Source organism: Myripristis murdjan, chromosome 19 (genome assembly GCF_902150065.1).
Source record: "Myripristis murdjan chromosome 19, fMyrMur1.1, whole genome shotgun sequence".
Classification (NCBI taxonomy): Eukaryota; Metazoa; Chordata; class Actinopteri; order Holocentriformes; family Holocentridae; genus Myripristis; species Myripristis murdjan.
In genome coordinates, this window is record NC_043998.1 from 13,432,607 (window position 1) to 13,448,920 (window position 16,314).

A 16,314-nucleotide genomic window follows, 5' to 3' on the forward strand; every position below is an offset into this window, starting at 1 on the left:
TAAATCAAACCAAAAAGAGGCGCTATGAACACAATCTACAAAGACCTGGAGAGATCTGAAAGTTCTGCGGGGCTCACATTCAAGGCACCACTCTTTCAAAAACAGACAGATAAACAGAATAGAGAGAGATTTTGGTTGTGGAAAAGATAACTGTACACACTTCTCTACAGAGGGCGGCGGTATACACGTGTCATGCTGGTGTTGCGACCCACAGAAGAAGAAGAGGGAGGAGAAGCGGAAGTGCGGGTGCGTCCGTGCACCAATCAGGAGAGTCGAGGTGAACATCCGCCTAAATTTCAAACCGCTCCCAGCAGCAGCAGCAGCAGCAGTGGTGGAGGTTCAGGTTGTTTACGTGATTTAACATGGAGCCCTTTGACGAGGAGGAAACCAAAATGTATTTTTATGAAAACCGGCTGAAGACTTTCGTCGGGTGGCCTTTCGACGAGGAGTGCGCGTGCACCCCGGAGAGCGTGAGTACACACGGGCTGCTAACGGCCAGGTGACGGCTCGCGACACAAAACCGACATGACAGTCGGTGGAAACCGGTTCAAAGTGTTTTTCTTAACCGAAACGTCGAGAACACCAGTCCTGTTAGCTTGTTAAATAACTAAACATCAGCTAAAGTTTCGCTCTTTTGGACTATTGACACCAGATAGCTGTGTATGTCTCTCTTTTATTATTATTATTATTTCGTTTTTGTTTTCAGTTCAGCTTAGTAAAGTTGATTCCCAGAGTGGGGTTTGGTCGTTTAAAAAAATTCAGGTCCATTTTTATTTTTTATGTCAGTTAACTAAAACGTTTTTCTCACAACTAGATTTAGTTTTTGGTTTAGTTTTAATCTCGTTTGACTTGATGGATATGTGGTTCCAGATGGCTCAAGCCGGCTTCATCCACACGCCCTCAGACAACAGCCCGGACATCGCCAAGTGTTTCTTCTGCCTGAAGGAGCTGGAGGGCTGGGAGCCGGAGGACGACCCGCAGTAAGACGACCCTGCCCACCCGGCCCATGTAGCCGCTGTTAGGTCAGACAGGCAGCATGTGGAGGGAGAGAGGTCTACTCTGTTTTCATCCCCAGAAAGAGCCCAATCTGTCTTGCTAGTGCAGTTTTAAAGAGTTTGTTTCTCTGGAGGCTGCACTGAGAAGTTTGAAGCTTTACGCATCCCTGAAGGCAATTAAGATACTGCTGCAGCAAAAGTAACAAGACTCAGCAGGGACAAAGATAAACAGAAGAAAAGTACACCAACAGAATACAAAATCAGCAGAAAAAAAAAACTGATCAAATACAAAGAATGTAAAAACTGACAGGATATTGTGAGCATCCATGTAGGACAGTTTAAGCACATGTTAAGTTGACTAGATTATATTGATAGGAAATCTGGGCAGGGAGGATGCTTTAATAATAACGCGTGGGGGTGTAACATCTCACTCAATTCACTATTCTGGTTTTGAGTCAATACAGGGCTTATGACTTAATATTGTCAAGATATTTTGAGCAAAATTTGGATTAAGAAAAATACGATTGAAAAAGTCTTATTTCTGAGGCATAACTGATGCAAAACATGCATTTTCTTTTTGTCTTCATAACATTTTTTAAACAAAAGTATCTTTAGAAAACTGAACACTTGAACAGAGGTTAAAAAAAGTAAACAAAATACATCATAGCAGTTTTACCACATCTAAAAATAACAACAACAATAATGGAAAAGTGATATCTTAAATCACATAAACAATGCAAAATCATAAGGACTGGGCATCCTGAATATCCAGGAGCTCTTACTCTTTTTGTCATCTTTATTTTCCATACATAGGGTGTATATAGGGTGAAGCAGGTGGCAGGTGTGTTGTACCCTATGGGTGGTGACATCACCTGCCACCAAACGCCAGGCACCCTACTTTTTCGTCAGAAGTAGGGCTTCAGAGATTTGGTCTTGGAGTTGTTACTCTTGAATATATAAAATTTAAGAAAGGAAATATGTGAAAACTGAGGGGGGGAATATGTAAGTTTGTATGATGTACAAACGTGCCACATTAGCAATTCTACATGGCACAGCCAAGTGTTTAATTTTGACTAAAAGCACAACTCCTTGCTGTAGCAGGATTTGCCCTTTGGCCGTTCATGTTTCCATGTCAGACCCACTGATGAACACAACTCGATGCAGCAGTTTCCTCTCTTGTTTGCTGCTAAAGTACAGCCTGAAGACAGTTCATTAGTTTTTCCAGTGAGTGCTTCTGTGCTTTCATAGTCACGCTGCTGTAGCTTGTTGATTTCATACTGGAGGGTTTTTGGATAAGCAGATCCCACAGAGCATGTAGTGAGCTCCAATAACAGTAAGTATTGTCACATTAACATCCAGCCTGTTGTTGGCTCTGCCTGTTAGAAGTAATGTAATAGTAGGAGAGATGATCCTGGCTGTGCAACACAGGCAGCAGATATTAGCATGTTATGGGCTGCTACCTGACTTTTAAAGGTGCTCAACCTCTCCAACGCCCTGGAGAGTAAAGGGACATAACACATAAAGTTGCCATAGTCCACTGCTTAAAAACTGCTCAGAGAAGGACCCATACTCACATTGACACAAAGATTTGAAGAGTTGATTTGCAAAAACAGATATCTCCATTTGTATTCATTTCTATAATCCATATTTTTCCAGGTGATACCAATCACAATCACTGGTAGGCTAATGTATATGCAATGTAGTGTTCGCAACAAAATTTGGGATTTGGGTTCAAAAAGTGTTATGTGAAGCATTATATACACCCACCAGGAATGGCATTTATCTGTTTTTGCAAATAAACTCTTCATTTATAGCTGTGAACACCACCAGTTCACATTTTTCTCAGTTTAAACCCCAGGCCACAGTGGATTAGTTTGCACATGACAGTCACACAGTGTTAGCTCCTACAATTAGCCTTGAATGGTGTTTGAAGCATCCAATATTTGCCTGTGAAGTATTTAATTTCTCATTTAGCTCAGTCAGGCTTGCAGAGGAAGTGGAAAAGGCAAAGTAAACAAAATCACTGTTTGACTTACTATGACTTTGGTCACTGTGGTTGATTGTGTCCAGAAAAAAAGGCAATATTTTTAGTTCCAAACATATGAACAAAAGAGGGTTTTTGGAAAAATACATGAATGGTGACAGTAAAAAGAACTCGGTTCATTATCAGGTATCTGCCATGGTCTTGTAACAGTACCAAACTAGCCTTTGCACATCATTACATGTGGATGAAATGCACCATAATAACAGCAGTGTCAGCAGGTCAGGCTTAACTGTGGTCAATTAGCTGGAGATGCACTTGGCTCATTACCTTTTAGACTGAACTTGTGAGAAGACTAAAGGTAATGTAACAGGTTTCTTGGCAATAAGACTGGCTATAATGACTTTCAAATGTTTGTTGTATTCCCTAGTGCTTGTTTTTTTCTGTTTTGAGTTTAAGAAGAGATGGCAGACCTCATCAGATTGAGGTCAACACACTGTTTACGGAAGCAGGGAAAGTCCAGAATTTTATTAAATTCTCTCAGGAGATAAGGGAATATTGCTAGTTTTTATAAATGGTTCATGCCACCAGAATCTGTTCTGCAAATTAATTTGTACATTTATTGCATTAGATTGTGGTTTTCAGCTGTCTATTTGCACAAAACCCTGATTGTACCCCTTTTGGACATTTTTTAGCTAAAAATGATAACAACTGAGGATAGAGTAAACCCTTTTGGTCATGTGCTTCATTTCAGTTCATGGATTTTTACATCATATTTGCAGTGATAAACTGATTAACTTTTTTTGAACCATGGACATATCCAACACCAGTTGGCATTTTCCATTCAAAGTATGTCAAAGGATGGTAAAGAAAGCAGTGCACACATTCTCATGTCTAATTTGTGTGGAGAGATGCATCCTATGTGTACACACTGTGCACACACATTTTGCAGTGGGCCCTTGGGTTTGAATCTTGTGTGCACAATCAAAGTGTGGCTCATCAACCCTTTGTCCCATTTGACAGAAAGGAGCACAAATCCCACTCTCCAACCTGCCACTTCATTGCTCTGAAGAAGAAAGTGGAAGAACTGACTGTGGAGGAATTCCTCAAACTGCAGAAGGAGAGACAGAAGTTCATCATCGTACGTTGTCCAGAGTGCAAATTTACAATTATTGACTGACATTATCACCTCAAGTAATTCAATTAACCTTTCTAGAATAAGACACTAAAGAGAAAATCAGCTGTCAAACATGTTGATTTCTAACCGACTGAGAACTAGAGATATTAATAGCATTTCTGAATCACGTCTTTTCCTTCACTCACAGAACAAAAGCTGCAATGAGACCATCACCAAGTTTGAGGAGGCAGCCAAATTAAGGAGAGCAGAAATCATCAAGACAGCCATGGATGAAGAGTGACAAAGAGAGGAAGCTCAGATGAATGCGGTTGGGTGGGGCTGACTGAGAGATGAATTGTTGAGTGTTACTTATTGAATTCATTTTCATTTCTTCTATATATGTTTGTCTTGTTTCTATTATGAATGTTTCAAGTTTTACATGTTCTAATGTGAAAGTGTGTTTTTATCATTAAATCATTCTATTCAGCTACCCTGTTTCGTTTTATTTAATGACGTTTAAAAAAAATAGTGGCACATTTGGTGCAACAGATGAGTGAAACCTACACACACAAAGTGATGCTACTCATTGTGCCTGTTTCCAAATGACCATGAAACAAAGATTGTGACACATCTGACCACCTCACATAGGCGACTTGTCTTTTTATATCAAATTATTAAGAAATTACATTAATCACTTTTTTAGCCAGAAAGATTGGTTTGCTTTGCAGTCCCCATACAAATCATTTATTTGTCAAATAAATGTGAAACGAGGTTTACAATGCATCATCTCATTTACCAGCTTATAAATGACTAAAGGAAGCGCAAGTCACTTTATAGTCCCCTCATACTTCATTATCTCTCGGCATGTGGTGCGTAAACGCGGTTTGTGCGTAAAGTCGTGCGCCTCCCGAATAAAAAGACGTCCCTCCCTGCTGCTGCTGTTCAGACTGCAGGCTGCTGGCACCTCGGGCTTTTATTCACAGAGTATAAAAGAAGTCACTTCATCCCCATTTCTTTTTATGCAACGGGAAATGTTTGGGATGTTCCCAGCTTTTGGAACATACGGGGACATGACCGCTCAGTTGAGCTTTGCGCCCTGAGATTATGTTTGTAAAATCTGCGTATCCCACAACAAGTGCGTAAAACGTCGGTGAGAGGCGAGTGTTTGGGTCAACACCGGGAGCTCGGCGTTACGCATGAGTCTAACCCATCACCTGTCCAGGATGAGGATAACTTTCGGCTCGCTGGTGATCACCGCGGGCATCTGCGGCATCCTGAGCTTCGCTTTGTTGGCGGCTGCCATCGGAAGTCAGTACTGGTACATCATAGAGATCAATCCGCTGAACACGAGCGACGTTGAGGACATGAACTCCCACTCAGGACTGTGGAGAACCAGCGAAGGTACGTTCTCCATGTACTGAGGGCATGGCAGTGCCACTTTCCTCATGACGGTCCAGATTTCAGAGCCTTTTTGACACACTTTGATGCTGTGACATTTTATCTACAAGGATGATAAGCTTCATTTAGCACTTTTCATATCACAGAAAGCAGCTCAAAGTGCTTTACAAATTAATAAAATAACCATTTAGCCCCTTGAACTCTCCTATTTACCCGTACCTGGTTACAAAATGAGAAAAATCTTTTTTCCCCATATTGTATGACAGTGTCATATACATATGGTGTATCTGCTAGTTGCGACGCTCCACTGAGCCTCCATCATAGTTATATTGAGTGAAATATTCAAACACAAGATACTGTTTTATGGCTGCACCAGTACATCAAATACATATTACTCAGATGGTTTGGGCATCATTTCATACACATTTCTCTGTAATTCAACAGGGCATATTTGGTATCTTTGGAAACCTCTGGATCTTAAAATGAACTTAAAATGAAGCTTCAAAGGTTTTCATGAAGCAGTATACATTTGTAATGACAAACCCACTACCCATACATCATCTTAATAGGTAATAAGAAGATATGGCATAAAAATGCAACAAGTTAAAGGAAATATGAGATTATATAAGATAGCTATAAAAATGATGTTCATAAATGTTAAAATGCAATTATATATAATGTTCTTGTTATGTGTTTTTCTCCATTGTTCTATCCAGGTGGGAAGGAGTACGCTTTCATAGCCAACCACTCTCAGTACTCAGAGTTCGAGCTGCACATGCTGAGTGAGTCTCTCCTGTCCCAGCTTTGATAAAACCCTGATGCCTGCGCTCATAACTCACATTCTGCTAATGAAGTTTCATTGTCAAGACAGCCATAACGCCACTGATACCCCATAATCCATCTGTGTGTGTGTGTGTCTGGATCTGTGTTCTTTGTGTGTGTGTGTGTGTGTGTGTGTGTGTGTGTGTGTGTGTGTGTGTGTGTGTGTGTGTGTGTGTGTCTTCCTCCACACAGGCATGCACAGTGTGATTGTGGTGGTGCTTCCACTCAGCCTGGTCCTAATGGCCTTTGGCGGAATCTGCGGATTGGTCAGCTCACTGGCTCGGAGCCCCGCCCTCCTGACCTGCACCGCCTCCTACTTCTTTGTGTGCAGTAAGTGAGGCTCAGTCACTCTCGCTGTGTTCATCTTAAAGTGCAGCGGAGGGCAAGGTTCAGGCGCTGTTGAGGAGATTTCCCTCAGCGTAGGCTACCAGGATAGTAAATATACAATATATGAGCAGTTTTCTGTGTTTTTGTGTGCACCCACCAAGATATTGTTGCCAGCATTAAAGACAGAGCCATCAAATAAAACTACAACACCAGCTAAGTCAAAGATCAGTGTCTTTAGGCGTTGTGACTGCAGAGTAAAGCTGGGTAAACACTGATTATTAAAATCTGAGATCAATGTTTTAATCTATGCCTCTTTGCAGTGAGTGTGTGAAGATTATTGCCAATGGTATTTGTAGCTGCAGATGTCATCGGCTGAGCTACTCAACTACAGAAACCCAGTTGACCAAATTACTTGTTTTAAATGAATCCATCAAGCCTAAAGCAGATATCCTGATGCATTTTGGATGTAGAGCTGCATAAAAACAAAGCTAGGGTACATGCAAACTGATAAATTGGTGTTGTAAATGAAATATCCCTGAATGAATCTATTATCCATGAATCTATTATTATCGGAAAAAAGAATGAAATAAGCAGCCCTGCAGAACAGGATGGTGCAGTTGTCTCCATCTCTTGTTTACACTACATTGTTTTACAACAGGGCTTCACTGTTTCAGTATTTTGTGGAATAGCTGAACTGAGTTTAGTGGTATAGCTAAAAACATGGAAGCAAAGTAACTTAAAGCATAAAAAAAAAAAAAACAACAGATGCAATAACTGGTGATGTTTTTCTCCAAGGAGCTCATGAAAGCATCTCACCTCGGAGCAAACAGTCACAATCTGGTAACCCGTCATGTGGCAGCACAGACAATGTGGCAGGTTGAGCGCTCCTCCAAACATTTTTTTACGCTGCTGAGGGTTTTTAATGGAAGAAAGTGGACAGTGCTACTAAACTTTGAAAGATTGATGTTATAATAATGCAGATGCCCCTGCACTGAGGCATGGTGGAAATGCGAGGCCATATGGTTAATGGGAGCAGAGGCAGGCGCTTTATGTGCTGGGCTATAATTGACCTCAGTTGGAGTTACTGACCTCAGTCTCTTAAGACAGATGATTCCTCTGATTTTGCCATATTGGATGAGCATGAGTGGATGGGCAGTTGTGTGTGTGTCTCTGTGTGTCTCTGTGTGTCTGTGTGTCTGTGTGTAGATGCTCTTGCCTTTGCTGCTATCTGTGTGCAACAAAGATCCTTCTCAGGAATTCTTCATCTTCTTCTCTCCTGGATAGGTTATGAGTGTCTCTATTGGTCTGTGGGGAAGGACAGCAATGAAGTGAAATTGCCTCTGAAGTCATTACAGCCCAGATTTGCCCTGCGTCAGTCAAACATGCTCTCTTTCCCCGAATCCTCCTATTTTCTCTCCCCCTCTCTCTCTCACACACATTTCCCTGAATCTAATTTCCTATTGTCAGTATGTGAGACCTCGGGGTAACAGCGGTGCTAATCAGGCTAGCAATACGACCTGAATGCAAGAAAAGCAATTTGCATCCAGAGGAGAAGAAGAAAGAAGAAAGAGAAGAGGAGGTAGAAAAAGGAACAGGCCTTGTGGGGTTTTTTGTCCAGTTGCCTTGTACCTCTCGTGCTCTTGCTTTTCCCCTTTACTTCACTGACGGCTTCAAGTGAAAAGGGCTCAAGTGACCTTTTCCTAGCAAAGGAAACGCAAAACTTTAAACTGATTGCATCCCTTTTAATTCAAAGCATAACACAGGAACCATTCATATGGTTACAGATATTAAGATAAAGTGAGATATTAAGATAAAGAAAATTGATGTTCTGCAGAAAGCTATTCAGAGCAGTTTTGCCCCTTTTGGGCCAAATTTAATCCAGCTTTTTTTTTCTTGAGTACAGCCAGACCGTTATGATTAAAATCAATAAACCAATAATCAAGGATTGTTTTGGTGTCATATATCATGGCATGGGCTTTGAATCCAGAATTATTTGTTAAATAATCAAAATAATATTCATCGAATCGAATGCCCGTAATGTCAAATACAACTCCAAAATTTTGAACTAATATTCCTTCAGTTTTTATCATTTTTTAATGCAGTTTTCTTTCTGTTAACTAAGAGACCAGACTTGTCTGTCACAATATCACAATACACCAAAGTGTGGTTCCAGTAAAAGATAATAAGGGATAATTTTCAAGTATTGTTCAGCCCTGCTCTTGAGTCTTTTGGATTTTCTCCTTTGAATAAAAATCTTTCTTCTAACCGTCAGATGATAAAAATGATGATTTTCCGATGATTAAAAAAGCAGTATATGTAATACTATAATAATTATATATAGTACTGCCAAAGTGGTATGACTAAACCCTTACCATCCTCACACCTTCAGTCCATAGCCATTAAAGATGAAGAAGTGCTGATGATGCAGTAGTATATTATATGTGCTCCTGTGTAGCTTAATGAGCAGAGTGCTGATACCATATGCTGGAAATGTACGCACTCCTAGTACCATAAGACACTTGGAATAAAAGCAGCAAGAAAAAAAAAACATATGTTACATCTGAGCTGAAAGCAGGAGAAGCAGTTGTGAAGAAAGATGGACACAAAAGACCAAGAGCGACTAAAGAAGAGAGAATAGTGGACATTATGTGCACAACAAGTCTGCAAGGTCACATACAAATGACTGCAGAAGCTTTGCTGGCTCAATCTGCACAGATAAGCTCTCCATCTCCCACCAAACCCTCTCTGGGATTTTTATTGAGATTTACAATCAGAATCAGCTTTATTGGCAGAGTATGCTTGTACATGCAGGGAGTTTGACTTTCTGAGATGCTCATGTAGCTCACAAAACACAACAATGATATAAGTAGCATATGAAAAGTTATGGGTTACAGTATAAGTAGGAGATTTAAAAAAAATAAAACTAGAAATGTAGGAAATTTCTTTTCCATGCAAAAAAAAGTGCAGATCCCGACAATACTGCACTTGATTCTGATTGTTTTGAATGCCAAAAATGAGTTTTGCATAATTGATATGGCAATTCCTTTTCATCTGCACAATGCAAAAGATCCCTGTTTCTCATTTTAAGATTTGCAGCAGCTGTCGTGAATCCCTCTCTGTGGTGGTCAGCCCGGCTCAGTTCGGTTCGGCTCAGGTTTTAGGTTTTCAATGCAAACGGTGTGAGGGTGAGCAGAGGGTCCAGACAGAAGATGAAGTTGTCTCCCTTTCAAATCTGGGACTGTGCTGTAGTTGAGCTTTTTTTTTTTTTTAATAGCTAAAGTGTGTAACTTTTCACCCTGAGGCAGGAAGCATATTGCTGTTCTGCCCTCCTCAAACACTTGTCACTCATCCTGACAAGCTGTCTGCACTGAAACTGCATGTAGCCCGAGGCTGAGGTAGCAGGCAGCCGTGAAGCCTCCACACACACCGACAGTGAACACGGCCAGACTGTAATGAACACATGTGGCCGATGTTCACTGTATCCTTCAACAAGTCTCATCGGCTCCACACTCGACATCACTGCACTGCTTCTTTTCTACCATTGTTTTTATCAGTATCACAAGTTTGAACGTTAATGCATTACAAAGAAATGACATTAGATCAGATTGGATTACACAAGTTATTTTTTGCGATAACTAGTAACCTAACCTGTCAGGTTTTCACTGAAAGCAGTCATTGACTTAGTTACATATTAAAATAAGTACTTATTCTGATTCTTTTTGTGCTGCCAAAACAAATAAAAATAAATTACTGACTATTGTCCCCCCCAGCATGATGCGTTTCATGATAACTGGGTGCTGATTCAATATCGCCAAACAAAAAAAATTGCAGTTTGGCTGAATGATTTTTATTTATCCATTTATTTATTTATTTATTTATTTATTTATTTATTTATTTATTTATTTATTTATTTTTGTGCTAACGGCTGAGACAGTCTGGCATAGTGATGATAGTATTAAGACATGGATAGTAAAAAATAATCAGCTTTCTATTTTCAGTAACACTAAAGTCCTCAAACACATTTTTGTCAATGAATATTGCTACTATTACTGTTACATGGCAGTAACATCGTAAGTATGAAATTATTTTCAGAAGTATCATTTATCAACGCTGACTATGACTTTATTGCACTGATTTCCACAACATAAAATACATGTGGCCACGCACGCTGCAAAATGTTTACGTGCCAAAACATTAGCAATGAGAAGCAAATTTCAGGCACAGACTGATCATCAATATTTTCTCTTCATGATTATCTCAATGTCAAAATCAAATTGTGTGGCGGTTAATTTATCACATAGCTTTGACAGAGGGTGTCTAACAGCGTCTGAACTGCTGTCCTGTGGGCTCCTTTGAGTTTCCTGCAGCCAACACCATATGACCTTCATAAAGAGAGCCTTGTGTGAGACGAACACTTAATAAACAAGACCCTTTATAGCTAAATGGGCAGCACATGGCAAAGTGTGAAATGGGATAAATGCTGGAATTCGATTGGAGTTGTCTTGTGAATTCGCCGACTGTCTGACTTGACGGACTGTGGCGTGCTCCAGCCCCTGAGGTTGGGATCGCGTTCCTTTTGATGACATTGTTTTGTAAATTCTCTCTTAGCCCTTTTTGTCTTTCGGTCTGTCCCTGTCCTTACAGTGACGCTTCTACTTGATTCAATTATACTAGTCTAGTGAGAGTCAAATAAATCACTTCTAACCGTTGAGCTTTACTGGAATGCGCCTTCAGACATGTTGGAGTGTGTGTGTGTGTGTGTGTGTGTGTGTGTGTGTGTGTGTGTGTGTGTGTGTGTGTGTGTGTGTGTGTTTCCCTTTCTGTCTCGGTTTAAAATGCAACCTTCATCTCTGCTCCCTCCACTAAATTCCTTAGGTTCATTAAAGCCTGACAGGAACACAGACTCAAGTGTTGACTTTAATGCCGTAGGTATGAGGAAAATAGTGAGATCACGGCTTCCTTGCCAACCACAGACACTTCTTGCAAGTAAAAATACATCTGTAGAAAAAAAAAAAAAACCTGGTAATTAGGATTGTATGTTAATTGCTTTGTTCTGTCTGCCTCGATTTTGTTCTAACGTTGCAACTGCTTCCTCCTCAGCCATTAAACTGCATGCCTAATGGGTATTTGGCTCTGCCCCCCTCATGGCTGTGTTCATGGCATCTCATGTAGTTTATTTTCAATGTAAGTCACACCCACTTTCACTGAGGTTTCCGCTTAAACTAGAAAACTTGATAATGATTTCAGAAACTCAATGTCCCTATTTGGAACAAGAGCAGAAATACATGTCTGATTGCATGACATATGTAACCAACAACATAAATTAGTATGATTATAATGATTTTTATGGTTAGAGACATAATACTGTGCACTTGTTTCGCTCATTCAAAACACACAGGATACAATGTTCACAGGGAATCTACACACCGAAGTGTTTCTGCTGGTGTGCTGTCTGTGTGTGTGTGTGTGTGTGTGTGTGTGTGCGTGTATGTAAATGCATGTGTTCACATACAGGATTACTAGTAACATATTCTAATGGATTACCTCAACTCGCTCATGTATTCTGATTACTTTCATATTACTTTGCCATGTTTTGAGGTATGAAAAAGCACGTACTTAAAAAGTTAACCACTAGGTAAATTTTTCACAACTGCTTTTCACCAAAAACGCAATGTTATTTTAGGAAAGGTAACAGAATACAATTTAATTTTTGGTCACACTTTATTTGAATAGGCTAATGCTGATACTCACAATGTTTCACTCAAAAGTGTACACCATGCGATGCTCACAGTAGTGTGAAAAGCAATCTATAAATATGTGGTGTGTGGGTGGGAGTTACATATGCAGCTAATCACACTTTATTGATAATCTGCTGATTGATGATTGAGTGTCAACAGTGGGTTATCCAAGTAAAATGGTTCATTTTCTCTGTGTTTAGAATAGGTAACACCATTACCAATAGTTTGTTCATATGTAGATCTGTCCTCCTGGTTTTGGTACCTTCCTGTTCTGTTAAACACACTCTTACTCTGTCTCACTGCTCCTCTCCTGTTTCCCATGAATGGCATGAAATTGAGCAACCAGAGGCAGCAGTTTCCTCTTCATCCTCCAAGCTGGCATTACACCCCAGGGTGTAATGTGATGAAATGATTATTAGTCCCACCCTAATTAGCCCCCTGCTTCACTTGCACCCTCTCTAAAACCGTAGCAAGCCGCCAAAATTGAAAGGGTTTCCAGTAGCAACACAATGGAGCTCTAAGGATTGAGGCAGCTGTGTGCGTGTGTGTGTGTGTGTGTGTGTGTGAGAGAGAAAGAGAGAGTGTTTTTTGATCCAATCCTTTGAGGACTCAGGGGTTATGTAAGCAGATAACACTTGCGTCAGTGTATTTCCTGTTTCTTATGATGTGGAATTGTACGTGGCTAATGCCTTGATTTTATTGATGAGCGCTCACACTGCTGCCAGCTTCCCCTTTATAATTGCTAGACAGGGCTTTTAAAATAACACAGCTTTAAAATCCCAGAAACTGTGTGGTTTAAAGAAAATTAAAATAACGTCTTCAAGTTTTTGAAAATGAACGGAGGGCCTTGAAATCACTTCATTCTGTCTGTTCTGTGTGTGTCTGTTTTCCTTTGTGTCCGAGCATCAACTCTAATGACAGTGCAAAACAGGAATGTATAAACATGTGTAAACATAATGTATTGAAAATAAAAGCTACTGTGCCCATGCCAGACCGCAGAGCCCTGCTGTTATTGTCCATAAACAATCAGGTCCTAAAGTAGGTTATAAGGTTAGGTTAAAAAATGCAGTTAATTTCATCTGGTTGTCATGTGGTTCCATGACTCTGTTCACACATCTACACACACAAAATTAATTTTGAGAATGTTTATTAAATTTTGTGTGTTTTATTGCACTTGTATATACCCGTGGTGTTCCCGGTCAAAGATGCCATTAGAAATGAACGGGTAAGACTACAGTCTGTGTATAAAATAGAGTTCAAGCACATTTCCACACTCCTTTCCTACACCCCAACATGCAGGTGTCTTTGAGCAGACACACACACACACACACATAAACATGCACACATGCATGCACATACACACGCACGCACACACACACACATACACACATACAAACACCTTATGCCCTCTTTTTTGGCTTCCATGGCAACCTCCATGGGAACCTAGCTCCAACGGATTTTTCTTTACCCCACGGGATCCACAGTTGTTGCAAGTCCACAAAAAAAGCACAATATTGTTTCAATGATACATAGAACTTTCTGGCAGCTCTGGTATATAAAGCTTTTTCGAGGCCTGCCGCACGGTTCATTCTGTGGCAGCACGACAGCTAAGCAATATACTTTACAAGAGTCTCTGGGTTACATCTTTAACCATGACAAGCTGTGAAAACAAGGTGTGTGTACCACAAATGCAGTGTGGACATTTGCCAGGCACATGCAACGACCACAGTGCATGTGCCACAGTGCATGTTCATGGGACAACAAACTGTCAGTGATACGAGCTGTGATGACCCCTCGCACTCTGTTGGCTTTTGGGTGTTTCTGTGTTACCTGCTCCTGTGTAGGAGGCCTGCAGGTAGAGTGGCAGAGGTGTGCCACACAGCCATACACTCATTACACCACTGGTGTTACTGATGTCCACATTTACCTTGTATTTTATGTATAGTAGCATAAATGTGCCTGCCAAATTTCATGGTAATCTGCCTTATAGACTTTACAATAGCAATTTGACATTGTTGCCTAACGGTGGCGCTAAAGGAGTGGTGACGGTGACACCAAAAGTGACGTACAACTCTTGCTGGCGTGACTGAACAGATTTTGAGATACCAAATGTGACATTTTGGCCAAAAGGTGATGCTGCAGGAAAGGTCACTGGGTCGCCAAAATCAGGTGCATGAACATGCTCACCAAACGTCATGGCAATCCAACAAATGGATTTTGCTTTGGAGTAATGTGTGGACAGCCGTCCCCAGGGCACGCCTGCCAGTGGGACAAAAATGAGCCCTCTGTAATGTCCGATTTTGTCCAATGTCTTGTCTTAGTGCAAAACTTGATTAAAGAAAACAGTGCCATGCTCTTTTCCTGCTTAGCTTCTTATAGCAGTATGTTTGTGTGTGTAGTGCTTTATTTCCTTGTGTTTTATTTTGTCCATACACCATCCCCCTCCATTTTTATGTAAACAGCTGATTGTAAATAAGTTTGGTAAGTAAGTAAGTGTGTTTGGTCTTTGTCTTTATTATGGATTAGTTTTCTTTGACTCTCCACCTCATTAGGCACTGGGTGTGTGTTCTCTTTCTGTAAAAACACACCAAGCCCTAGAGTCTGAGAATATATATAGTAGATATGTTTATGTTCTGTGTGTCCTCGCTGTCCCCAGGTCTGCTGACGCTGAGCGGTGTGAGCCTGTACATCATCTACTCCCACCAGGTCCTGGCAGAGACGGAGAGGCTGGTGGGGAAGGAGGGCCTGGCCCTTGTTACCACCTCCTTCGGCTGGTCTCTGGGCATGGCCTGGCTCTCCTACGGCCTGGAGCTCCTCACCGCCCTGCTGCTGCTCGTAGCCGCCCACATAGCCAGGGTGCAGTAGAGCAGGCCCGCCGAGGCCTAACACACATCTCAAAACAGGATTCAACACATGTAGGATGGGGAAATGTGACTGTATTGAACTGTGTCTGCTTACAGGAACATGTCCTGTGAGGTACGCCGGCACCGTTTGTGTTTTAGAGCAGGAACGAGGTGGAGCTTGACTGGACTCTGAGGTTTAAATGAAGGAGGAGTCCTCTTTAAAACATGTGGGTTGGTTTTGAAAAGTGTTTTATTTTAAGTGTTACATGTTTAAGTTTTTTGAAGCCAATTTAGACTGAAGATTTGTAACTGAGGTAAGAGTTAACCAGTGGAAAACTGATATCTGGAACTAAAATAGACCAATCGCGCCCCCTTGTGGTGAGAAGTGAAATGGACTTTCTCATCCATTGTCACTCTGTCAGACCATTCTGCCTTTTTATTTCATTCTTGTAACAAATGGTGAATGTAGTTCTGTGCAAAACCAAAACAATGAGCTTACAGGTTCACACATTCTTTCATGGTACAAAATCCACTTTATTTCCTTTAAAAATATATATTCAAAAATCACCACTTTGGCCTATGAAGATGCAATTTTGTATTGGAAAGTTCAGACTCAAAAAAAAAAAAAAAAAATTAATAAGGACATTGTATGACAATATATATATGTACACACAAACACACATTTTAAAGCAGAAATACAAAAATAGACCAATAAATAAAAAAGTAAACTAACAATTAATTAACTAAACAAAAACCTGTATGTTCATGGGCCAAAGTAGTGATTATGAAACATATTTGAAAGAAATAAAGGGAATTTCAGAGGTTTTGTTTGGGTTAAAATTTAGTCTTCTGCTGATTCTGTAACATTTGCATCATTATATTTCACATGGAAATCTGTCCTTATTGGTAATCAAGCAGGTTAGTTGACATAAGTTGCATTTGTCTGGTCTGAATGTAACAGTGATCAAAGTTATACTGCCACGAGCAAGTCCTAAAAAGTAATGTAGATATCGTTTGTCATGTTTTTTCTGTCGCTGTGTAATAAATGTCACCTCCATGTGGCTGTAACTTGTCAGCGTTTCATACTGCAGCA

At 40.5% G+C, this 16,314-nt stretch overlaps 2 protein-coding genes across 2 annotated transcripts; both read left to right on the forward strand.

Annotated features, from left to right (window-relative positions):
- The first annotated feature begins 260 nt into the window (after positions 1 to 260).
- On the forward strand, positions 261 to 4,584 carry birc5a (baculoviral IAP repeat containing 5a). Its single transcript, XM_030078403.1, has 4 exons — positions 261 to 470; positions 871 to 980; positions 4,000 to 4,117; positions 4,302 to 4,584. Exons 1-4 carry the CDS (start codon positions 363 to 365, stop codon positions 4,392 to 4,394), a joined length of 429 nt encoding a protein of 142 aa, XP_029934263.1. The 5' UTR covers positions 261 to 362; the 3' UTR covers positions 4,395 to 4,584.
- A 732-nt stretch (positions 4,585 to 5,316) lies between these two features.
- Positions 5,317 to 15,243, forward strand: tmem235b (transmembrane protein 235b). The gene is made up of 4 exons (XM_030078402.1): positions 5,317 to 5,494; positions 6,208 to 6,273; positions 6,506 to 6,643; positions 15,035 to 15,243. The coding sequence occupies exons 1-4, from the start codon at positions 5,317 to 5,319 to the stop codon at positions 15,241 to 15,243; spliced, it is 591 nt and encodes a 196-aa protein (XP_029934262.1).
- The last annotated feature ends 1,071 nt before the right edge of the window (positions 15,244 to 16,314 follow it).